The sequence below is a fragment of the Contarinia nasturtii genome, unplaced genomic scaffold (assembly GCF_009176525.2).
Source record: "Contarinia nasturtii isolate CC-2019 unplaced genomic scaffold, AAFC_CNas_1.1 Cnas_scaffold_745, whole genome shotgun sequence".
Lineage (NCBI taxonomy): Eukaryota > Metazoa > Arthropoda > Insecta > Diptera > Cecidomyiidae > Contarinia > Contarinia nasturtii.
This window is the reverse complement of record NW_022198093.1, coordinates 850,979-876,629: the sequence shown is the minus strand read 5'-3', so window position 1 is coordinate 876,629 and position 25,651 is coordinate 850,979. Positions and strand designations below refer to the sequence as shown.

The 25,651-nt window shown below is 33.4% G+C and overlaps 6 protein-coding genes across 9 annotated transcripts; 3 read left to right on the top strand and 3 right to left on the bottom strand.

Annotated features, from left to right (window-relative positions):
- The first annotated feature begins 409 nt into the window (after positions 1–409).
- Positions 410–3,517, top strand: LOC116341648 (prestalk protein-like). Of its 2 annotated transcripts, none has more exons than XM_031768828.1 (7): positions 410–616; positions 753–887; positions 995–1,974; positions 2,039–2,537; positions 2,606–2,872; positions 2,932–3,180; positions 3,256–3,517. In XM_031768828.1, the coding sequence occupies exons 1-7, from the start codon at positions 529–531 to the stop codon at positions 3,486–3,488; spliced, it is 2,451 nt and encodes an 816-aa protein (XP_031624688.1). In that variant the 5' UTR covers positions 410–528; the 3' UTR covers positions 3,489–3,517. The 2 variants fall into 2 exon arrangements, with proteins under 2 accessions (XP_031624688.1, XP_031624689.1); XM_031768829.1 differs by having other exon boundaries at positions 412–638.
- Positions 3,518–5,320: 1,803 nt separating this feature from the next.
- On the bottom strand, positions 5,321–10,554 carry LOC116341600 (26S proteasome non-ATPase regulatory subunit 10-like). Its single transcript, XM_031768763.1, has 15 exons — positions 10,262–10,554; positions 9,401–9,499; positions 9,225–9,323; positions 9,053–9,161; positions 8,898–8,996; positions 8,626–8,823; positions 8,453–8,551; positions 8,283–8,381; positions 7,530–7,628; positions 7,461–7,470; positions 6,065–6,162; positions 5,901–5,999; positions 5,733–5,831; positions 5,554–5,652; positions 5,321–5,486 (listed from the first exon to the last, which is right to left on the bottom strand). Exons 6-15 carry the CDS (start codon positions 8,801–8,803, stop codon positions 5,386–5,388), a joined length of 981 nt encoding a protein of 326 aa, XP_031624623.1. The 5' UTR covers positions 8,804–8,823; positions 8,898–8,996; positions 9,053–9,161; positions 9,225–9,323; positions 9,401–9,499; positions 10,262–10,554; the 3' UTR covers positions 5,321–5,385.
- A 450-nt stretch (positions 10,555–11,004) lies between these two features.
- On the top strand, positions 11,005–13,333 carry LOC116341727 (calponin homology and LIM domain-containing protein-like). 2 transcript variants are annotated; one of them, XM_031768970.1, is made up of 5 exons: positions 11,005–11,020; positions 11,602–11,786; positions 11,975–12,103; positions 12,411–12,644; positions 12,717–13,333. In XM_031768970.1, the coding sequence occupies exons 2-5, from the start codon at positions 11,711–11,713 to the stop codon at positions 13,121–13,123; spliced, it is 846 nt and encodes a 281-aa protein (XP_031624830.1). In that variant the 5' UTR covers positions 11,005–11,020; positions 11,602–11,710; the 3' UTR covers positions 13,124–13,333. The 2 variants fall into 2 exon arrangements, with proteins under 2 accessions (XP_031624830.1, XP_031624828.1); XM_031768968.1 differs by lacking the exon at positions 11,005–11,020 and having other exon boundaries at positions 11,537–11,786.
- Positions 13,334–14,052: 719 nt separating this feature from the next.
- LOC116341726 lies at positions 14,053–18,182 on the top strand. Its single transcript, XM_031768967.1, has 8 exons — positions 14,053–14,228; positions 14,347–14,475; positions 14,851–15,084; positions 15,158–15,738; positions 15,800–16,283; positions 16,343–16,618; positions 17,543–17,806; positions 17,870–18,182. The coding sequence occupies exons 1-8, from the start codon at positions 14,141–14,143 to the stop codon at positions 18,055–18,057; spliced, it is 2,244 nt and encodes a 747-aa protein (XP_031624827.1). The 5' UTR covers positions 14,053–14,140; the 3' UTR covers positions 18,058–18,182.
- A 141-nt stretch (positions 18,183–18,323) lies between these two features.
- Positions 18,324–19,816, bottom strand: LOC116341728. The gene is made up of 7 exons (XM_031768971.1): positions 19,663–19,816; positions 19,501–19,563; positions 19,415–19,429; positions 19,044–19,067; positions 18,887–18,979; positions 18,813–18,826; positions 18,324–18,493 (listed from the first exon to the last, which is right to left on the bottom strand). The coding sequence occupies exons 1-7, from the start codon at positions 19,803–19,805 to the stop codon at positions 18,420–18,422; spliced, it is 426 nt and encodes a 141-aa protein (XP_031624831.1). The 5' UTR covers positions 19,806–19,816; the 3' UTR covers positions 18,324–18,419.
- Positions 19,817–22,491: 2,675 nt separating this feature from the next.
- Positions 22,492–25,522, bottom strand: LOC116341580 (adenosine deaminase 2-like). 2 transcript variants are annotated; one of them, XM_031768729.1, is made up of 5 exons: positions 25,345–25,522; positions 23,741–24,702; positions 23,330–23,548; positions 23,130–23,258; positions 22,492–23,040 (listed from the first exon to the last, which is right to left on the bottom strand). In XM_031768729.1, exons 2-5 carry the CDS (start codon positions 24,602–24,604, stop codon positions 22,603–22,605), a joined length of 1,650 nt encoding a protein of 549 aa, XP_031624589.1. In that variant the 5' UTR covers positions 24,605–24,702; positions 25,345–25,522; the 3' UTR covers positions 22,492–22,602. The 2 variants fall into 2 exon arrangements, with proteins under 2 accessions (XP_031624589.1, XP_031624588.1); XM_031768728.1 differs by lacking the exon at positions 25,345–25,522 and having other exon boundaries at positions 23,741–24,821.
- Between the last annotated feature and the right edge of the window lie 129 nt (positions 25,523–25,651).

Below are 25,651 nucleotides of genomic sequence, written 5' to 3'. Positions count from 1 at the left end.
GCAAAAGCGAAAAATGTTCCGCTTCATAGGCGAGAATGCGAGACAAATTGATAAACTGAAATGAAATTAAAATAAATGGCATGTAGAATGACCGTATACATGAAATCATGCCCGACCATAAACTAAACCGCATACCATAATCATATAAATAAAAATCACCGTCAATCAAATGGTTAAAAAACTCAATTCAGTGTGACGCATGAATATCTTATTAAGTCTTTTCTTATCAGATAACACTTTTTGTTGAAAATGTTGTCTACGTTCTTTTCATGATAATTGTGTGTTATCAATATTGATTATAAATTTGATTGAATTGTGCTCTTTGGCATATTTTAAAGAGACGTTTCACTTATGAAATAAAGTATTTCTCCTCGTATTCAATAACAAATTACTCATATCACACCAGCAAAAATAAACTTTAATACACATCAACAACCGTATTTTTCAAAATAACTTAAATCAGTATAAATTCTAGTCAATTTTCAGTTGAAGACTATTAACTGAACACCAAAAATTGTTCAAAAAAGAATGTGTCGAAAAAATACCGAATGGAATTTGTCTACACTATTTTTGGCACTCATAACAATTTATGATTTCACTTCTGTGGCTACTCGTGGTAAGGTACTATTTTTGTGCTGGTAAAGAAAATTTAGTTTTATTTTACGGAAAATTATCACATGCACTCATCATTCAGTGATACGTATATACATCGTGTTAATTATTACTGAAATTGAAACTGATATTTTTCACAGCACACGAACTACAGTGTTACACATGTTCATCGGACATCCTGACGGCTTGTTCAGTGGATTACATTCTAAATCAAGAGGAACTACCTTATAATACGTGCCCGTTGAATACTACATCGTGTTTTACGAAAGTAGAAAGTAAATCAATCTCCAAAACTGATAAATTTTCTTTGGAATTAAATAAAAACAAAGTTTGTTCGTCGTAATTATACTTTAATTCTAATTTATGTCAATAAAACTTTTAGATGGTATCACCTATCGTGGATGTTTGACACCAAAAAAAGTCGGCTCAAAAGCGGTTACCTGTAATGATGTAAATGAATGTGATCAAATTTGTCATACTAGCAAATGTAATAGAAATACAAGTGGTACGGGATCGAATTCCTTTCAAACTAAAGTCGACGACAATGTAGAAAATAAACCATTGCGGTGTATTGAGTGTGACTCACGCAAAGCAGGGGAAGAATGTGTCGATACATCGTTTGCTAATCGAGTGGAATGTCCATCAAATATGGGCTGTTATCATCATTTCGATGGGAAATCGGTGCGTCGAGGTTGTCTTGTCAATTTAGACGAAAAGGCTCGAAAAAAGTGTGAATTAGATAGTGACGAGTGCAAAAAATGCGCGGAAAATGAATGCAATTGGAGGCCATCGTTTCAATCATGTATAAAAACCGATCTTACTGAAAGCAAATCGAAAATATGCAAACGATATACGGATCAATGTTTTACACATGTTTCCAGTGATATTGTTCGACGCGGTTGTGTGAGCGATATAACTGAATCACCAAATGAAGATGGTATCAATATTACAGACTGTGAACTATGCATTGGATGGAATTGTAATTCAAGAACAACGGTAAAAAGATGTTTGATTTGTGATACAGGTACGGATAATAATCAATGTGCTATAAATGCAGTATCAAATTATAGTCAAATTTGTACAAATCCAAATGATCATTGCTATATATACATCGGCGAACATCAAATCTCAAGAGGTTGTGTATCCGAAAGTGATGAGCTATTCAAGGAGTGCCAACAAAATCCCAAAAAATGCTCTATTTGCACAACAGATAATTGCAATAACAAAAACATTATGGTGGAGACTTGTGCATCGTGTGATTCGAGGAATAATGAACAATGTCACCTTGAACCTACTCGATATGCGAACAAAATATGTAGTGAAATACAAACGACAGATCGACTAGGTTGTTACTTACGTGTGGTGAGTTTGCCCGAGTGTAGCCAATGGCTTTCGATTTATAATAGAATGTTGTGTTTTTGTTTAGAATGACGAACATTATGAAAGGGGTTGCGTTCGTGATTTGGATCGAAATTCAGTATCTGAATGTGAAAAGCAAACGGAAAATTGTAAAACATGCAAAGCAAAAGATTGTAATATAAAAATGGAATTCCAGAGATGCATTCATTGTAACAGTATAAACAATCCTGAATGTAACATTGGTGTAACATCAAAAGAGTGGCAGATTTGTGAGGGATATTTGAGCACATGTGTGACTGGAATTGATGCACATGGCTATACGCATCGCCGTTGTAGCAGAGAATATCACGATCAAGACATTGAATTTCCGAATCGACAATATATGGTGTGCACTCAAAATATGTGTAATACAGGCATTTTTCCAAGGAATCGTATTCAATGCTATCGCTGCAATGGAGACAAAGAGAATTGTGATTTTATGCCATCGAATTTGATGGAAAATAAACTGAAGCTAGTACCATGTGACATGTTTTCTACGTTGGACCAATGCTATACGTATCTTGAAGGTATCGTTCTCCTGAATTTATTTTTTTTTTTAATAAAAAGATGATTTGATATTCTGATTTTCCTGCAGACAATAAAATGTATCGTGGTTGTTTGACTGACCAAAGTGACCACCGTTTATTGTGCGAAGATGATTCGAATAAAAAAGGTGCTTGTGTAAAATGCACCGAAACAGGCTGCAACAATGTTCCCAAAACCAGGCCACCGTCATTATCTTGTGTACGTTGTGGCAAATCGGAAGAATGCGCGTTTGGACAAGATAAGAAAAATGCAGTGCCATGCAGCAATATTGTTCCATTTGGTGTTGATGAATCATGTTTCATTCGTTACAATTTGGGTAAATTGTATGTACCTTTCATTCGAATCGTATTTTGAACAATTATCTATCATTGATAGTTGATGGTTGGGCTGTCAGAGGATGCACCAATGATGATGATGACAAAACTCCGACTTTCCCTAATAATAATACTCTGTTATGTAGAACATCCACTTGCAATTATGATAATGTCATACGTTCGTCATGTGTTTCTTGCGAGAGTGGTTTAAAGGGAAAATGTGCTGAAATATCTGATGAAAAAAGTCTTGTAAAACAATGCGAAGGAACATATCCATATGAATATCGTGGCTGTTTTACAATTATGAAAAGTATCTATATTTTTAATTGTCAAGTGAGAGAAAATCCATTTGCAGCGAGTTTTATATTTTTCACATATATTTCAGATAAGACCGTACATCGTGGCTGTATCAAAGATCTCAGTGAAGAGGAATATGAAATCTGTAAAAGTGACGGGAACTGTGATCTTTGCTTAGAAAGCAATTGCAACAGAAATTCTGTATCATCATCAACCAAAATAGCTATCAATAGATTTATGATCGCGGCCAACACTTTAATCATATTCCATTTTAATCGATTCTTATCTAATCACAACATTCAAGAAGCTTCCAGCATTTAACTAAAGGAAGTACGACCTTCGAGTCTATATCTTACTCATTATTATTATTATTATTATTATTGATATATTAAAAAAAAGATTCATTGAGTCGAATAGTATAAAAAACGATTTTTTATGCCTTGATATAATTATCAAGCAATTGAAAGAGAAAAAGGTAGCCAATTTCTTGTGTTATATCGTTATCATGGGGGATATATATAAAATATGTTATGTATACATGTAATATTTATAAAAACCAGAGTATTGCTCAGCGCTGCTGCCATCCACAGCATATTAAAATATCTTGCTGAGAATGCGTTGTCCATCGCATGCGAAGGTACGTAGCAGTTTATACATCACAGCGAATAAGAATGGATGCATTGTTCTCTTCACGATTATGTGACTCAAAACATTCAAACGATTGAATAGAGAACAATGCATGTATTGTTGTTCGCTGTGATGTAAAAACTCCATGCAATGGACAACGCATTCTCAGCAAGATATTTTAATATGCTGTGGATGGCAGCAGCGTCGAGCAATACTCTGATAAAAACACCTTTTTGGTCACGCGACTTGATACTGCAAATCTTAAAATGTTCTGACCAGTAAACATATCGAAGTGTTAAAAAAAGTTTTAAATTTCCTTAGTACAGATCGATATAAAGTGGCGAAAAAATAAGTATGTGAAAATAGGGGGTGCCCATACCACGATGGGGGTCGGGGGTCAAAATAATATAAAAATGAACCCTTGCCCTCCGAATTGGGTCATTCAGGGCGACCAAAACTATATGCCAATGGAAACTACATTGATATGCGTAACTTTCATTAGAAGAAACCTAAATGCCCATTCGAGTCATAAGGGGTGAATATTCCATTGTGAAATCACAATGAAATGGGGTATTTTTAGTTTTCGACCCGAATTAAAGGTTCAAGTTAGAAGGAGTAAATTGTAGTTCAAGAGAGATTGACAATGTATGGAGCCTATAGGTAATTTTTCACGAGGAATCCGAATATGTTATTAATTTTGGGGTTAGATTAGATATGGACCCGAATTCGGGGTATTTTTCGAAATTTTCGTGAATTTTGTAGGGGGACCCCCCTTGGGGGTGATGGGAGGGGATGGGCAATGGCTTAAATGAAATGTGCGGATAAAATTAGCTATAGTTGGCCATACATTTGAGTGCAAAATTCCGCACACAAAAAGTGAAAAATCGACTTTGTATCATTTTACCCCAATGGGGGGCTCTGAGTTGTTGGGAGACTAGGGGTGAATGGGCACGAGACAAATATCATTTCTAGGGTAATTTGGGATGCTGATTCCGAATTTCGAGGTTTTGAGTAAAAAAAATCATATTTTGGGGCTTTTTGACCCCCCGACCCCCCTGGAGGGTGGGGGGACTTGGAGGGCAGGGGTCATAAAAAATTTCTCTCGTCATTCTGAACAACTTTGTAGTACATTATTTTTTGATCCGACCAAATTTTGACATGGTGGGGTGCTCCCCCGACCCCCCATCATGGTATGGGCACCCCCTATTTTCACATACTTATTTTTTCGCCACTTTATATCGATCTGTACTAAGGAAATTTAAAACTTTTTTTAACACTTCGATATGTTTACTGGTGAGAAAATGTCATTTTTGATCTATTCTGAAGAAAAATTTTAATAGACCCAAAAAGTTAGCATGCGGGAAATTGAGATGGGATATTAAATTCTCTGTTTTCAATTTATTTCAATGCATTATTACGCTCCGTAATATTTATGTACGTAGTAGAGTCAACTTAAGTTTTTATTCATTTATCGATCAATTGGCTCATCGAAAAACTTTGTGTCACAAAATAAAAGAGCACTTTCATTTTTGCATTAAACATTTTATTTTGACATACTACGAAAATGTCGCAAATCTTTTTAAACATAAATTCAAATGATTGAACTATTATTCAAACTTGAATTATTAATTTCATTAATTGCGTCGGTTACCACGGGCACATCAATTAGAAGTTTTTCTGCTTCAGTTTTACCTGAAATGTTTTTGGATTATAAACTTAAATCAGATGTTTTCGATTTAAAAGTGTGTGATCAAGTTACCGCTTTTGACAGCCAATTCATATGGAGTTTCATCATCATTATTTTTAGCGAATAGATTCGCACCATTTTCTTTTAACAATATAATCGTTTCAATTTTGCCTGAAAAGACATTGTAATAAAAAGAATTTTGGCGACATTCGTTATTGTTTATTCTGAATTTTGGAAAATTCTACAATTACCTTCCTTAGCTGCCCAGTAAAGTGGTGTTTCTTTCAAATTATCTTGGGCATTTACATTTGCACCTTTTTCAATAAGAATTTTGACGATATCTGTGTGACCTAGAAAACATGAAAAGTAATTAGATTACACTTTATTGAATTTATTTATTCTAAAAAGTAAACAATTACCACTCTGGGCAGCTGCATGTAGCGGCGTTTCTTTGTCTTTATCTTCAGCATTTACGTTGGCTCCATGATCGATTAGAATGTTGACTGCTTCGGTATTACCTAGTAAACATGAAAAGTTATGAAATTAGCTTCCCCATTGATGCAATAAGAAAGAGAACAATTACCTTGAAAAGCAGCGTAGATAAGTGGTGTTTCTTTGTCCATATTTTCGGCATTTACATTGGCACTATTATTGACTAGATATTTAACTGTATATGTGTTACGAGGGTTGCTCCATAATTTTTTTTTAAAACATATATAACACAGTTGTTTTTTGTCGAAAATGGTTTTATTGTTTTTCAAAATATTCCCCGAGATGATCGATACACTTTTGCATTCGATGAAACCATTTGTCATAGCATTCGTGCCACTCCGAAACTGATATCTCCAAAACGTGTGTTTTGAACGCTTCAACTGCTTCTTCTGGTGTCGAAAATCGTTGACCACGTAGTTTTTTCTTCACGCTTGGGAACAAAAAAAAGTCATTGGGTGCCAGGTCAGGACTGTACGGTGGACTGTACCCATCAGTTCGATGTTTTGACCGGTCAAAAATCGAGTAGTTTGAAAAGATGTGTGAGAGCTCGCATTATCGTGATGAAGAATTATTTTGCGACGGTGGTTGTTTTTTCTTATTTCACCAAACACTTCGGGCAAACAAATGGTGGTATACCAATCAGAATTGACGGTCTTACGATCCTCTAGTGGAACGGTTGCCACATGACCACTTCTCCCGAAAAAACAGGCGACCATTCGCTTCGAAGTGCTTCTTGCTCGAACAACTTTCGTTGGGTTATCTTCATTTTGGAAGACCCATACAGTCGACTGCTGTTTCGTTTCGGGCTCATAGGCATATATCCACGATTCGTCACCAGTGACGATTTTATTAACGTCTTTTGAAGCACCACGATTGAATTTCTTGAGCATTTCTTTACACCAACTCACACGAGCCATTTTTTGTTCATCGGTCAATTTATGTGGGATCCAACGAGAGCAAATCTTTTTTACGGCTAAATGTTCATGCAAAATTGTATGTATGCTGTGGGATGAAATGCCCAAAGATGCCTCAATCTCACGGTAGGTCACATGACGATCTTCCATAATCAGTTTTCTGACAGCATCGATGTTTTGTGGCACAACAGCCGATTTTGGACGACCTGTATGAAACTCGTCTTTGAGCGAACTACGACCGCAACGGAATTCTCGGTACCAGTTATAAATTGTCTGAAGGGTTGGTGCTTCATTGCCAAAGGCCAAATGAAGTCGATCGAAACACTGTTGTTGAGATAATTTACTTCGAAAATCGTAGTAAATCATTTTACGAAAATCTTCACGTGTAAAATTCATTTTTTTGTTGAGTCGCAGTTTACCAGTCACTGTAAACAATACAAATAGCGTTCGTACGACAAAAGGTTCAGGGCACGAATACATACCAAAACATCAAACTTTACGAATATGACAATGGTTTACATCGGGCAACACTATAAGTACCATTTTAAAAAAAATTATGGAGCAACCTACGTATCTAGTAAGCCTGAAAAGTAATAACAAATTAAGAATATTTCATCTTCATTGGGAAAAGTGTATAGCTACCACTATAATCTGCTTTGTGGAGTGGTGTATCTTTGTGTTCATCCTCAGCATTAACATTTGCATCTTTTTTGATTAGCATTTCAACTATATCTGTATAACCTAGAAAGCACAAAAAATAATAAGAATATATAGATCTATTGAGACCATTACTTGACCATCTTGAACTAAGCTTTAAAATATTAATTTGAAACCGATTCTTTCGGATTCCTGTGCACAATCCGTGAAAAACAATATTTTTCGCTCAGGATGAATATTTTCCATGGAAAATGAGGTTTGAATTTCACGCACACCTCAAAACATATTTCTAGATATTTTCGAGGTCAATGAACCCACAATGCTTTTTGAACATGGTTGTTGTGGAACTTTTCAACGTCGTACTTTGTCCGCTTAAGTCCATGGATTATCTCATTCCACAGAAACGGTATTTGAAATCTAGCGACATCTGATGCCCGGTGTACAATTACACACTACTTGCGTGCGAGAAAATATGTTGACATAACAAGAGAAACCGATTGAGCTTGTGATTTGCTCTGGTACAGCCAACTACCATATTTATGTATATTTTTATGAATTTTCAAACAAAATTTGCAATAATTTAAGTTCAAATCAATCAATGTTGATTAAAATTGCTTGGTTTGCCTGCGGACTCATGAGGTTTCGAAATATTTTTTTAAATTCAACTTATTCATACATCAATACATCCAAATAAATCGGAAGTATATTTCCTTTTAATTGAGAAAAATGTATAATTACCTTTCTCGGCAGCCCAGTGAAGTGGTGTGTATTTGTATTGATTTTTGACATTGAAATTGGCTCCTTTTTCGATTAGAATTTTCACTATATCTTTATGACCTGCAAAGCACGAAAGTGATAAAATTAAACTTTATTGAGGACAGATATTTTTATTTAGAGTGTAAAATTACCATAAGTAATTGCTTTCTGAAGTGATGATAATTTGTATTCATCTTCGGCATCAATATCGGCTCCATGTTCAATTAGATATTTGGCTAATTCTGTATGACCTAAAAAATATGATAAGTGATGAAATTGAGTTTCATTAGACATTCAATCCTAATTGGGAAAAGTATATAGTTACCATTCATAGCAGCCCAGTGAAGTGGTGTTTCTTTCAAATTATCTTGGGCACTTACATTTGCACCGTTTTCAATCAGAATTTTGACGGTATCTGTAAGGCCACGAATAGCAGCGTCATTGAGTGGGGTATTTTTGTATCTACTTTCCGCAGTCAGATTAGCACCATTTTCTATTAGCATTTTGACTGTATTTGTGTTATCTGGAAAACGCGAAAAGCAATAACATTAAACGTAGATAAGTTATTTTTTTTTATTTGGAAAAGTGAACAATTACCTTTAAAAGCAGCCCAGTGAAGTGGTGTACGTTCGTCTACATCTTTGGAATTCACATTGGATCCTTTTTGGATTAGATATTTTGCTAATTCCGTATGACCTAGGAAACATGAAAAGTGATGAAATTGAGCTTCATTGGGAAAAGTGTATAGTTACCACTTGTAGCAGCCCAGTGAAGTGGTGTTTGTTTGTCTGCATCCTTTCAGGTTGTCAGCATTCACGTCGGCACCTTTTTCAATTAGAATTTTAACTGTATCTGTGAGACCTATAAGACATGAAAAGTCAAAGCAAGTCATATTTGCTGTTAAGTAGAAAAGTGTACGATTACCATTTGTAGCAGCCTTATGGAGTGGGGTATTTTTGTATCTATTTTCCGCATTCACATTTGCTCCTTTTTCGATCAAATATTTCACTATATCTGTCTTATCTAGAAAGCACGAAAATCATTAGGATAAAATTTCATTTTAAAATATTTCTTTTTAATTGGGAAAAGTATAAAATTACCATCATAAGCAGCTCTATGAAGTGGTGTCCATTTGTCCTTATCTACAGCATTTACATTTGCTCCGTGCTTTATTAGAGATTTGATTATGATGATATTACCTACCATATAAAATAAGCATGAAAAGTGATGGGATTAAATGTTTATTTTTAATTTTAAAAAAATGTCTCTTTACTTTTCCGCACACCGGGTGTGGGAGCTACACTTTAAAGGTATTTAATTGGATAAAAAATAACTTAAATTAGATAAAAGTTATATATCGAAGACAAAAAAATCTTCATATTCTAATTTTTTAATCGAAAACATTTCTTAAGAACTTTCTTATAAAAAAAATACGTTCAAATTATTTTGATGGAAATCTTATAGTATAATTTATCATTTTTGAGGGGAATATTTATGTTTTTTTTTTTAAATAAATTCATATGAAATCGAATTGGATTGTACACAAATATAGATAGTATGACACATTGTATCAACATACTTTTTTCACCAACCGATTTTAAAAAGAGTTAATCGAAACTTATTTATGCATCAATATTTTTGCTCAAAACTCAACAATTTTCAAAAAGTATATACTAAGCCGCTTAGTCGAGGCGTATTCAGTGTAATCTCTCAGTCACATTTGGAATGCCAAAAACTAATTTTTAAGTAGAAATATGTGGTATAAGGTGTCTTTAACGCACTTACTAATGACGAAATCGAATTCAAGTGAATTTATACACAATTATATGGATCATCGCTATGAACAACTTAAATCACATAGTTGTTACTGTAACCGAACGCTTATTTCAAATGCATTTGATCGATAAAATTTTAGCCACGTCATTCATATTATTTATATTTTTATAAAAGTTTAAAATTACCAAAACTGATGGCATCAAACAGTCGTCGGTCCAAATGAGAGTTTGCATGTACTTTGAGACACACAAATAATAAAACAAATAAAAAATTTCCATTCATTATCACCAAAGGATCACACGATACTTCGAATTATTTTGTACAAATGTCTAAATAAAGTATCACAAACTTTTATTAAGGAGACGTAAGCACTGTACACCAAGTTGGTTTTATTAATTGGGAAACTTGTCTGATTTTTTTGTGATTCGAAAATCGTTTAAACTTCTGCAATAATGAAAATGATTCCATTCGCAATGGAGTACACGAAACTTCTGATTTTTCTACTCGACTCTAGACGTGATTTTGCTTCAATTTTTATAAATACAAATGCCTGTTAAATTTATTTATAGATTTAAATCTAAGTGTGTAGCGGTGTGTATTTGCTTTTAAATGTTGAATTTTTTTTCCACTGATTTTTATGTTTATATCTAAAAAATGATGAATCAGATCTGATTTTTTCACAAATATCTTTCAAACAGAATGTTTACTTTTAAAAATTCGCATTTTACATCTAAAAATAACTTCGCGCTAATACTGATAAGTTCAAAGCAAGCTAACATTTTGCGAAAAGATATTTTTCGGCAGAAGCAGACGAAAAGTTGGAAGGTGAATGAAAAGTCAAAGATTTCTAACGAAGTGAATTTGGTTCGAAGAAATGAGTTAAAAAAGAAAAATAAACTCGAAGAAAAAATATCTAAGAGATTGAATGTCATCGCTTAAAATTGGTATTTCCATCGACGAAGATGATCATAAAAAAAAACATTTCAAAAATAAATGTACAAAATAAAACGAAATAGTGCGAATTTGACACTCTCGGGTTTTCCTTTTAGGAAAAAACGATCGATGTGATTTTTGTCTAATCAACGCAAAATATTCGCACCTTTTCGATTAACAATTTAATCGCTTCATTTCGGCCTAAAATGAATTTCAGCGACATTTCTTAATGTATCATGTGCAAAACGAAAATGTTTTCTAGCTTTCAAACTGAGTTTTCTTGCTTTCATCTTCTCTGAAAATATTACATTCTCTACTACAATAGTTGAAAGTGAAATTGTGACAATTGAAAAATAATCACCAATAAATTGATAAGCTAACAATTATGTTTATAACATTTTATTGCCTTGTCATTTTGCTGCTTCATTTTATCAATTACGCATATTTTTGAAAATACATTTTTCGGACGCTATTCAACAACGCAAAACCCTATCAATAATCTGATTATTACACCTTATCTCTGCTGATTACTAATTGATTTTCAAAGAAATTACTATATAAAACAAATACGTTCGTTGTTAATTTTATATAGACATTTAAAGGTAAACAGTAAACCTGACTTTCCCCACGTAGATAATCACAGTTTTGCGTTGCAAGAAAAAAGCTTTAACTATTGAATTCGATTTTTATCACGTGTGAAAATGTTCAAATCACTTTCAAACCGTATTATGTTTATGCATTTAACATTTTTGACTTTTTCTATCTCAATTTATTCCGGTAAGTATCAATTTCATAAGTTAATCAAAACCGTAAAGTAATTGTGTCTATTCCATTTAAAATAAAATGGCTTCATCATGAATGAGTCCGTGAAATTTTTTCTTCTGATTTTTTTTTGTTTGTGATTTGTGAATGTTTTTCAACATAGTTTGATCGAGGTATATGCAAATACAGTTTGATTCTTTCAGTACAAGGATTACAGTGCTACGCATGCTCATCGGATAAATTGGAGGATTGCTCGACGCTTCACTCAGATGAGGAACTTCCGCTTGAATTATGTTCGTCCGAAGACAGATTTTGCTTTACCAGCATTGAAAGTAAACGACAATATTTTTATAATTGTCGAGATTCAGAGTATGAAATCGTCACTCGCAAAGCACTTTTGGTGAGATCCGCTCCTATCCATGTATGTATTAGTATGTAATTACTGTCGATTGTATCAGTGTGTACTAATATGAACTCAGGAGCGGCCCCTGACAAGAAGATTAAGCGCTTCAGAAGCGCTTGGTAGCTAAGTAGGTGCAAGTGTGATTTCAACTCGATAATTAATTTTTAATTTTAGTTTCATCCCAATAGAGTCCAAAAAGTTCATTTACTCATTCTATATCAATGTGCATTTTTCAGATGGTATAACTACACGCGGCTGTTTATCGTCATCTAAGAAGAGGATTTGCAGTGAAAATTCGTGCTCACGTTGCAAATCAAATAAATGCAATGGTGAAATTTTTCCCGAGGATCGTTTGATTTGTTTGCATTGCTCCGGTAGCAATTGTGTGAGCCAGGGAAATTCAATTGATGTGAGATTCCCTTGTGTTAATTATGTTCCGAACGATGAATGCTACAGCATATTTTCGCATGGTGAGTTGGATGGAAATTTTGTTTTTATAAAGTCAAAAAGACAAAAAGTAATAAGTTAAAAACTAATTTTAGATGGAAAAACGGCGTATCGTGGCTGCATGTCAGACACAGATCAAAACAAAGGCGAGTGTTTAGGTCATGTACAACAATGTCATCGATGCAGTAATCGTGCATGCAATGCAAATTCTTTGGAACTTGAAGAGAAACTTTCTTGCATCAAATGCACACCGGATGGAAATTCTAACTGTAATATTCTTGAGGATTTTACTGAAGCCGTTGAGTGCGCTCGAACAGCACTTGGCTATAAAAACCGATGCTATACACATTCAAAGGATGGTATTTCTCATCGAGGATGTTTGTATGAGGCTAACACCGATATTTTCAAAGAATGCAGTGATGAGAATAGCGAAAGATGTTTTACTTGCGCTGAAGAGGGTTGCAATGATACCTCCATACCCGATGGAACTCAATCACAATAGGATATTAAATACAATAAAGTTAAATTACGTAGATTTATCTCGATACAATAGACATGGTCAACATTGAAAGTAAATTCAATCGGCGAAACACACTTCCAACGAAGAAAAATGACGCGAGGAAAGAATTATTAGATTGTAGCACCATTTTTATCATACATAATTCAAAATTCATAAATAAAACAGTTTGATTTCTATTTTTCGAGCAATGAATCGTGTTTTTTATTATTTTTTTTTTCAAATTCAAACTTTTTAGGCCAAACTAAAAAATATCAAACCGTTTTAACTATTTTGAGTTGGATCCGCTTATGGCAGCCTAGACATTTTTTTTCTATACAAACCATTTTTTTTTTATTTTCCTCTGAAGTCAAGATGATTGAATTTCTAAATAAAACGATAGATTAAAAAGGAAACAAAAACACAAACATTTTGATAATCAAAAACATCAAGTGTGATACACGTCAAATATTATCTCAAAGCTCTTGAAAGTTTCAATTGCTTCTTTCCTGGTATTCTTTTCACTACTGCAATTGGTAAATGCAATGCAATTTAAGCCGCCAAACTTATTGAAAAATGAATGACTTTATTTATGTAGTTATACATTTTATGATTCATAAAATACTTAAATCAGAATGTGATAATTCTTCAATTCGAAAGTTATAATTCATTTGATAACAAAATATTATCTCTCTCTCTCTCTCTGGCCCCTAAGGTGCATAGAGTGGTTTGCATCATTTTTCCATGATAAATGGGAAAAGTAAAAAAGTTTGACGATTAAATATTGCTATAATCGAAATGCCAATTCACTGATTAAGCATTATCTGAATTGATAACATATTTTGGAATTTAATTGATAACTTAACTGTCGTATTTCAATAAACATTCAGACGTTAATCGATTATTGATTGTCATTTTAATACGGTTGATGTACTTTACGTGTTTAGTTGCTTTTTATTATTTTTATTGAAAGGCGACGATTTTCAGTAAATAGAGGAAAAAAAGAATTTTTTAAACTGATTCATGTGGATAAGCCAAATGGACGTGAAAATATTCAAAGGTTTCTATTGTTTGGTATTGATTTCGTTTTCGTTGTCATTGATTGCATCAAGTAAGTGTGAAGTAATATTTTAAATGGTTCCCAAATAAAAGTCAGTCAGTTCTTTTTAATTTGTTGGGCAAGTTCATAATTTGCCGAATAACCAGGCTCTTCAAACAATAATTTTCAGCGTATGGGCTTTATTGTCATGTGTGTTCATCGGATAAATTAGAAGATTGTGCGACACTCCGTTCGATTGAGGATCTACCAACAGAGCTTTGTCCTAGTAATTCTGCGTCATGTTTTACGAAAATCGAACGTAATTATTTAGTTTAAATTGTTTTGATATAATGGACGTATAGATTCTCGAAAAAATGGTGATATATTGCATCTCTTCACTCAGACGATGTGTATGCCAAACATAACAATGGTGTCATTGCTTGAAATCAATTGAAAGTAAAAAGCAAAAAATATTGCAGTCATGACATTTCAAACATTTGCGAATCTATATATCTGTAGATCTATCTATCTATTTCCATTGTGTGGTTATTTTGAATGAAATCATGATAATTTTACTTATCAGTTTGATATTTTTGATAAGTTTGTTTGATTATTATTTGATTTAAATCGATCAGCCACCAACTGTCACCATTACGATTTTCCCCGAATATTCTAATCATGTAAAAGTTTTTAGATGGAATCACTATCCGAGGATGTACACGATCAACGGGAAAGATCTCTCTGAACACCGATTTTTTTGCCATTTGTAAGTCAAATAATTGCAATGCACAGAATTTTCCCGCCGATCGCTTAAGTTGTTTACATTGCGAAGGAGGTAGTTGTGCAAATCAATCAAATTCGATTGAAATGAGATATCCGTGTGTGAACTATCATCCAAATGATCAATGCTATAGCATAATCTCCCACGGTATATGGAAACAGAGAATTGTTTTTTTTTTTAAATCGAATTCTCAAACATCAAATCTATTTCCAACATTTAGATGGTAGTATGGCATATCGTGGTTGTATGTCAGATGAGGACAAAGTTGGCAAAGACTTTTGTTCAATGAATTTCGCGCAGTGTCATACATGCTCAGGACGAGCATGCAATTCAAATCTTTTGAAATTCGAGACGGCAATATCATGCGTCAAATGTAATCCAGATGCAAGTTCTGACTGTAATTTGATTGACGAAAATATTGAAGCTGCTGAATGTGCTGCAACGACTTTTGGTTATAAAAATGCCTGTTACATTTATAAAAGCGATGGAATTGTCCAACGGGGTTGTTTGTATGAAGCATCAGATGATATTTTCAATGAATGCAACAATGAATTCGTTAACAAGTGTCTGCTTTGCAATCACAATAATTGCAATCGAATGCCAATAATCAATAGCAATACAATTGCCACCAAAAATGAAAGAAACTACACATCGGAAAGTGAATCAAATATCCAATACGAAACATGTATTGAATGCAATTCAAACGATGATGACCGCTGTCGAACGAAACCTGAAGCACTCCAAGGGAACGTTTGCAAACAGGGCCGTTCGACAGAAAGTGAAGGATGCTATTTAAACATTGTATGTATAATATTCGCTCCATTTATTCGTAGATTATTTTTATTCTAATACCTACTTTCAGGCTGAAGATCGCGTCCAAAGAGGTTGTATCACGGATTTGTCATCAAACATGAAAACAATATGCGTTGGAAATTCAAATGACTGTAAAAGTTGCGTTGGTAATAACTGTAATGCCAAAGTAAAATTCCATGAGTGTTACAATTGCAATAGTAAGACAGATCTACAATGTTCAAGAGATGCTTCGTTGACTGATACGAAGACATGCCGAACATACTATAGCGAATGTTTAACTGGCATTGATAGAAATGGCTACACACATCGACGATGTACCAATCAACAAAAAAGCTTCAAACGAGAATTTTCCGATAATTTGATTCTGTGCGACGATGAGAAATGTAATGTCAAAATATATCCAAAAGGCATTTTGAAGTGTTATCAATGCAATGGCAAAAAGGAATGTGATTTAACCGAAGGAAGTAAATTGAAACCACAACGATGCACAATGCTTTCGCAGTATGATCAATGTTTTACGTATGTTAATCAAGGTACATACAAAAATTGAATTAATTTCATTTTTTGAAATACTAGAAATTATCCATTTCAGAGAAGAAAATATTCCGAGGGTGTTTGAGTGATCAATCAGAGACGCGGTTGCTTTGCGATCGTGCTGACAAACACGAAAATGGGACGTGCGTCAAGTGTCGTAGTGATAGCTGCAATAATCAACCGAGATTGAGAAAACCGAACTTATCGTGCATGAGCTGCACAGAAACGGAAACAAAGGAATGCGCTTTTGGACAGGATTCATCGAAAGCAATCGCATGTGAAAATCAAGTTGTGTTTGGCGATAAGGAAACTTGTTTCACTCGTTTTGTCAATGGTATATTTTTTCATTTCTCTTTGCATTTTTTAACCATTGACACTAATATAAATTGCATTTGAACCAATTGAAATGTTGAACTGAGCTTTCATGCAGGTTCAAAACACCGCAAACTTAAATGTCAGCTCATACGTCCTCAAGGGAAAAATTCAAGGAGGGGGGCTAATTGAAAAAAAAAATCGTGAGGGGTAAGCAAAAAAGTGAAGTGTGTTTTGCGAAAGGTGTACTTGTTTCGTTTTTTTGCTCTTCACTTTTTTGGCGAAAATCCCTAGCAAATCGGAAGAATTTCTCGCGAAAAACCCTAACAATTTCAAAGATTTTCTTACATTTCTAAAGTTGTTAAGCAAAAAAAAAGGTCTTCACTTTTTTGGCCAAAATCCCTAGCGAATTAAAAGAATTCTTTGAAAATTTTCAAGGGGTAACACTTCGTCAAGGAGGGCTGTAATCACAGCAATGAAATCCCTACTACCGTGCTAGATGGTGTCGACACGAGTGGACGGATTTTTGAATCTATTTGAACGACGCCACGTTACTATACTTGTCCATTACAACGTACATGTAACAGAAGAAACACACAGTCCATGTCCACGCTAGTGGACATAAACGATTTGAACCGTCAATGTGAACTAGATCAAGTATAGAACTTTACATAGGATCATATACGATGAATATGGATTACACAGTCTGTTTCAAAATACCGTCACCAATGTCGACACCATTTGACATCAAAATTTTGACAGTAAAAATATGTGTTATTGTTGTTGTCGTTTCATTGCTGTGGCTGTAATCGGACCCCTGCTATGGAAGTATGTGTCAGCTCATATTTCGTATTGAAAATATTAAGCTCATTTCCCCGCAAAAAATATGAAAACCATAGTATTCGTTGACCCAATGAATAATAATACGAAATTTCGATTGTTTCAGATACACAAAATGTATATCACGTAACACGTGGTTGTACACTTGATTCTAATTCAGAGGTTGATTGGTGCAAGGACGAAGTAGGTTGTAAAAAGTGTTCGGAACCAGGCTGTAATAATGAAAATGCCCGATGGAGTTTTTGCATTCATTGTTCGAGCGTTATGAATGGTGACTGCGCTATCATTTCTAAATTAGATGATTACACCGTAAAATGTGAACATTCATCATATCCATTCAGCAAACGGGGATGTTATACTGATAAAAGGGGTTAACATTATAAATGCAATGAAATAAGAATATATAATAAAAGTACGTTATTATTTATATTAGATGGCAAAATTAATCGAGGATGTATCGCCGATTTGAGTGCAGAATATTACCAAAGGTGTCAAAGCGATAATGAAACGTGCAAACTGTGCACAGAAAACAACTGCAATAAAGAGGACGTTAATTCAAGTGAAAAAATATCAACAGTTCCAATATTGTACTTTTTCGTTCTATTGATTGTATACATCTAATGTCAACCCCTGAATACATATTTTATTATAATATTTTTTACGAAATACATTCACTGCAAAAATATTGCTTTTTGCTTGGAATTATCGATGCTGTGAAAATAAATTGTTGTTGATTTTGGATCAAACATTTGTTTTACTTTGAACGCAACCACAGAGTACTATTGAAGCTCTCCTTGGAAAACGAATTTGAAAATATTTCTCATTTTTTTGCGGAGTAAAAAACCTATTTTGTGCTTGTTTTTCAATCCAAATAAAATTACACCTCCTTACGAATATAAAATCCCCCTATTTATTTATTTCGGCAGAATTTAAATATTTTTCAAATTACAATGACAATTTAACAATTTCGAAAAATGTCAGTTTTACTTCTTCTTATTCTTCAAGGGTTTTCCATCTCTATCTAAGTCCAGAGCAGCCCGGATTTGATTCTTAAAACCAGTGTGTCCATAACATATAGAAATAGCACTAAATAGTGTCGATATCTATACTATATCGGTGCACTATATATGGAAGATATTTCCGCAAGACACCGTAACTCACAATCGAAGTGAGTGCGAACGGCAAAAATATTGACGCATACACACAGTTCTTTCTACTGCCGTACGGCAACTTGTGATTTTTCCCGTCTACACTCACTTCGATCGTGCGATACGGTGCCGTGCGGCAATATCTTCCATATATAGTGGACCGATATAGTATAGATATCGACACTATTTAGTGCTATTTCTATATATTATGGACACACTGCTTAAAACCTTTAGCATATAATCTGTATATGATGGAATTTAGTTCATTTCAGTTCAGATATTTGTTTAAAAACAGAACTTACTTCCATTCACTCTGCACTTCTTTAATGTAATCCTTCCTTTCTTCTCCGGTTGATTTAGCATATGCATCTATAAGATTCTTCTGATTTTCGCGACTATAGAGTTATTGAACATGATTATAAAAAAAATGTAATGAATACTTGAAATAAAATATCTTACACAAGACCATCTACTGAGCGCAGACTGTAAAGCAAAAGTTGTTGGAAATTTTAAATTAAAAATATGAAAGTTCATTATTTTTATTTTCAAAAAATTACTCATTAATTGAGAAAGTCTCATACATTAAATCTAGCTAGTTATTTATAGGAGCTATTGCTATTGCGATATAAAAATAGCTGCTATTTAACGCATCTCTTCGCTGGGACACTGTGTATGCTGGACGTAACAATGGTGTCATTGTTTGAAATGATCAATATTTTAAATCAATTCAATATCGCTATAGCTCCTATGAATATCTAGCTAGATACACAAAAATACCATTCAGATACCATAAAAACTGAAATAGAAACTGAATAGTTCAAAATACTTACTATTCCCGTGTATTCCTTAAATATGGATCATTTGAATAATTAAGATTATTTTTCGATATGTGTATAAATGATATGTGTCAACTTACCATTGCGGCGCCGAATCATTAACTTCATTGGTGTTAGATGAACTGGAACCGGAGATACTTGTGCTGAAACATTCAGATTCAGAATTTAATAAAGTTTTTTTTACTTGATTGAACCATGCAGCGTTGTAGTGCTAGGTCACATCTTTTATATCCAAAACTTACTCTTCATTTCCACTACATTCTGAGAATGTTGAAATTGCCAAAACGATTAATGCGATTGCCAAAAGTCTTCGAAAATATAACATTTTGATCAACTTTGAAGTTTTTATTTCAAAGATGAAATTTAAAAATGAACTGATCGCCATAGTTTTCGTTTCTCCATTTATATTGAGTTTTCCGTTATCGAAACGAACAAAACCACGTATTGACATTTGCAAATTTTTCTTATTTTCTATATTCCAATTTTAAAAATGAAAGCACACGTGTAAGACTATTCAAAATACGATACCAGCTGTATTGACATAGTGTTATGCATATGAATGTATTCATCTTCTAAAACTCTCAATGCCTTAACTTTACATGAAAAGAATAGAAAATATTTAAGACTTTTTGTTACATTCGAATTTCGAATCTAGGGGCATTTATGTATGAAGGACATATTTAAACACGATATTCACTTCTTATTCATCATACACACACCATAAATATCTTATTTGTAACAGTGAATAAGACGTTTACGCATGCGGCTATGACTACACATGTATTTCTTCTTTCACTATGATGCGTTCACTTGGATGAAATGAACACCAAAAATAGAGTAAAATACAGTGCGTAACTCATTTTGAGGGGTAGACTCTCTGCTTACACCACAGCTGCGAGTAAGCGTACTCGAATATTTGTTTCTGTGCATGCATTCGCATATCTCATCAAATAATTTTGTTAAATTGCGATCTTTTACGATTTGAACCACATACATAATTACAGGTATCATTGCAAACGCACGCGTCTGAACTGCAACTTCCATTGTGTACAAATGAAAAACAGGATTCAGTTTCTAAATTTTTACAAAATAGCAAACATTCGCTGCCGTACGTAACACCATCAGATCCGCACACTTTTTCACCTTCTATAAGAGTACACCGAATATGACAATACCAAACTGACTCCAATGATTAAAAGCAGATTCTTCATTTTGGTCGAACTTTATTATTGCTACAAACAAACTCATTTTCTACTAAGTGCATGGCTTTTATATATTTTTTGAACTTTTTTTAAATCTAAAATCATGCTGTTTTTTAAATGAATGCCTGCTATAAGGAAGCGTATTTTACTATCAAGCATTTTACTGTTATTTGCACTTGACTTTTTTTAAATTGTGATTCAACAACTCAAAGCAAGGACAGTTTACTAAAAACTTAGAATGTTTTTAAAAATTTCATAATTAAAGATAAATTGGTTACAAAGTACATAATCAGGTACACGTGTACCAACAGTCTGAATCATTTTTAGAATCATTATTTTCCAGAAAAATTTACTCTTAATTCACCAGTCAGAGACAATTTGTTTCTATGTTAACAAATAAATTTCCTTATGAATCTAGGTTAGAAATTGTATTTGTTTTATTTTAAAGCGAATATTTCTTATCGATCATAAAATCTTTATTACTTTTCAGCACACATAATGTGTCGTAAATGTAGGTAAAAGAGCTAAAGTCACTCAAAATCGTGACATTCTATGCGTAATTTCTATTGAAAATATCGAGAGGAGAGTATGTTTTTATTCAGACATTACTCAGCGATAAGCGCTGAATAACATACTCTCTTCTCGATATATTTAATAGATTTGATATACATGTTTTTGAAAATTTACCATGAAATTTTGTAGTAATTTTACAAATGATGAATATTGGATGATTTTGAAAACATTAAATCGATATTTCTCGCTTTTCCGATGGGAAGTCGTGAAAAATAAGCAAAATGTTGACTCGGCCATAACACCCGAGCGGTTCGACGGCCTAAAATGATTTTTTATAGAATCTCATTACTTCAGAAACTCATAGTACATTTGCGTCATAGTAATTCCACAAGTGATAAATATAGTAACCATTGAGAAATTTTGTTTTTACGAATGATTCAACGAAACAACGTAAAGCGCCACCTGTTGAAAAAGCGAGTATTTAAATATTCGATTTTTGAAGAAAGTTTTGTTGTTTAAACATATAAGTGGACACACTGTAGATCTACATTCTACATAGAATGTAAATAGATCTCATTTATGATAACAATCTCGAATTAAAAAAATTGTGGACTCGGCACTTATATAATACGTACTCATCTTATCTGAATGACGGAGATCGTTGTGCACGATGTTGTTTTACTAATAATTTCATCATTGTTGTTGTTATTTATAGATTTTGTGTAAGCAAAAGCGGCTGTTTTATGAATTCTAAATCATGTTTTTGAACATGTGTAGTAACATGATAAGGTTTTTTGCCAAATACGTCAAACTGAAGGTATTATAAATTTTTATTATCGAACACACATTAAAAAGTATTATTTCTTTCTTTTGCAAGTTTGCTTATGTTAACACACTTGTTCAAGAATATTATTTACAATATATACAACCTCCTTCATTCAGATAAGATGGAAACGCATCATACCACGCTTGCTGAGTTTGTTATCATATGATCCACATTGCGAATTTGAAAGAGAATTGTCAAAAATATAATTATTTTTAATCATTTCATGCGCGTGCAAAAAATGTTGATTGTAAAAATGAAAAATTGCTCATTTACAGAGCTAAATGAAGGCGATAATATAACATGTTACATAAACTTTCTATACGAATGAAAACATGATGGTCAGAGTTGAAGGAAAAATTCGAAAATTGAAATTGAGGACCTAAAAAAGGTTGTCGAAATCACAAGGGAATGCATATTATAAACAATAGAAGTGATTGTTTCAGTGAGTTTACTGCGTACAGCAACACTTCCATTGCTACAATCTCTATAAAAAAGATATCTTTATAATATTAATATAGTCACTGTAAAAATTGTAGAAGTAATAGTAGTCTTTATTTGAATATTTTCTTTTTCCGATAAAAAATAGATACTTATTATTTCATAATTTGTGTGGAATGACATATTACATTTCAAAATTATTTTTATTTAAATTTTTGTTGATTTTGTACAACGTCTTCAATAAATGTGTCCCATTTGACTTGCCACTTGGCGAATGCTACTGTTTTTTCACTATCGTTTAGTGAACTGTACTGAATAGAATTGATTGCGAATTTCTTAAGAGTTCGCAAGTCACTGTGACGCGATGCAATTCCCAAAAACGCAATGTAAAAGTCGTGAGACAACGGTAACACCTCCGAAAAAGATGGATCATCAGATGAAACAACAATGGGCACATTTAATGCCATAAGCACTGACGCTGGATGATTACGAAAATCTTCAATAAGTTTGAGTACTTGATTTGAGATTGGATTCACTTCAACCGCAATATCATTGCTTTTGACAAGATCAATTACTTTTGGATGTTTAGCCAATGCATAACCATGACCAATTCGACGACTTCCCAGTAAAACTGCATCAATCTACAGTGGGAAATGAAAAGCGAAGAAAAATAGAGAGAAAAAAATTGAGCACAAATAAAAACAAAAAAAATGGAACTGCAATTAATAACCAAATTTTCATCAACACTGCCAAACCACGCTGTTTCACCGGCATGGAAAAAGAGTTTTATGTCGTCAGGCAACTGTAAAATCTTTTCGGCAAATGAAACTAAAGCAGGAGCCTTGTCTTCCTGTCCAACCTGTTTTTGTGTTTTTTTTTATTTAAATAATCATACAAAATGATGAAATTTTTTTGAATAAATTATTATACCAAATCGAAACCGGCCAAGAATTGTGGAAATTTCGCATGCAGTCGACGAACGATGTCAAAAGATTTGGCTATCGTCTCATTATACTTTTTCTTGAGTGGTGAATATATGAATTTCGAGCCAATAAACGATGGATTATCACGCTTGAATTCATCCAATGCTTCAACATACATTTCCATTATATCCTCTTCATTGTATTTATTACCATCCAAATCGTAGAGCTTTCCATATGAAATAAATGGAAAATTAGAAAAACAAAGAATCAAATCTAATTAGTAAGATATTCGACAAAAGATGTAGACAAATTAGGAACAAACAAACAATTACGTTAATTGCGTGGAAGTTTGTGGACGAAAATCATTTGATTTTTTTTTACGAAATTGAAATATTAAGAAATTAAACCAAATAATTACCTTGGTCAAGAGACCTCTGAATTCCATATATTGAACACCGTCCGCCTGCATTTCTGTGAGTGCATGCTTGTAATAGGCTTTCAAAACTGGTGCATATGTAAGAATGGGCTCTAATTTAGTAAATAGACCAGTTAAATGATTCCATGCGTCATTAGCGTCCTTGAATTGTATACGTGGATTAACATTTTTGTCGGATAGAGTGAATAGTTTACGTAAATTTTCATCATATTTCTTGGCACCAATTTCAGATCGGGCATCTTTGACGAGACGCCATGACGAATCGTTATCGTCTGGTTTTTTCTTGGGTTTATCACGCGAAAATACAAATTCCAAAATGTCATTGCTGTTGTTGATTGACGTCCGTTGCCACAAATTCGACCAATAAGTTAATGAAATCACACAGCTTATGGAGCAGAAAGCTGTATCGTGCGTATGTAAAATGCCACCCTTTGGCATTTTTTGTATGATTTGAAACAGTTTCGATTGTTTGATGGCATCCAAAACTTCGAAAATATGACGTGATGGATTGAATTGGTGTGGCTGGAATAAACCCGCTTGAAATTCATCCTCTTTGGCTTTCATAATAATTTTGTTCGCAAGCTGTTCGTTGTCGGTGAGTTTAATCTCAGCCGCAAAACTTGTTTCTGCTTCATATTTAAGCAAATCTTCTCGGTCTCGGAAAAAATCACGAAGATTTGTCTTCGAATTACATACCGTTTGTGCGCCAACAATGTTATTATCATTGAATTCGTTTGTTAGGCATCGACAACGTTTCATCACATTTTGATTGTGCATTAGCGCCGAGTCGACCATATGAAATAGAACTCCGCTGCATATTAACCAGAAAGTGTTTCTCGTTTTCATAATTTGCTCGTGATCAGGAAATCAATTCACAATTCAATATTTCAGTACAGTTCTCGAGAAGAAAAAAAAACTTGTCCTTATTTTATAACATTTATTGGCTGTTTAAGTGTCGGAGAATGAAATCAGACTAACTCATAACAGCATATCAACTGTTTAAAAATAATTGGTTCAATATAAGTACACGCTTGCGTTGCGTCGCCGTAAGTAATACGCATCTTGTATGAGTGTAGACTCATCTAACGCTATGTGTGATGAATATTCACACATGTGTTAGATGGCTTAGATTTATAAATGGAATAATCAGAAGATAAAACAAACGTATAAGATAAACGCAAAACACACACGGAGAAAAATTTAGGGTAAAAATAAAGAAGGCATAAGAAAACCATAGAATTATTGCCTAAAACGATAAAAAATAAAAATCACATATAGTTGGCGCTGCATTCTATGCAAACTTGTTTTTCATTGCAACGGAATAAGTGGAAAGTATACGCTTATTACATAAAATGTGGCGCCAACTATACGAGAATTTTATTTTTTTTTTTATCATTTTAGGCTTCTTTAAAAAAAGTGAGAATAAAAATAAAATAACTAAACTTATTTTATTTACGCTCATTCTCAGATTGGGTTTTCATACGTATTTTTCAAACAACAATAATATCAATGAAAGCCTTTCCATTTTTTTTTTTCAAAATTATAGAAATTAGTGAATTATTCATCTCAATCGCGTCGTATGGTACCTCGGTGAGAAAAACGAAGAGAATGTTCTCTATTCCTTTCTTCACAACTTCTTTTGCTGTTTTTGCAAAACTTTTCTTTGCAGCTTCAACTACGACTTTTCCCACATCTCCTTTTATCCATTATTAATTTTGAATTTACTTTTTTCAATGGTAATGCTGACTTTTAAGTGACTTTACTTTGTGCACCAATTCTTTCGAATGAACACGATTGAGAATATACTTTTTCGGAAATAAGAAAGACTAAACATTTTATTATTTATTCTGTAATTGGTCTTCATTTGAAAATTGAATCAACAATCTATAATCG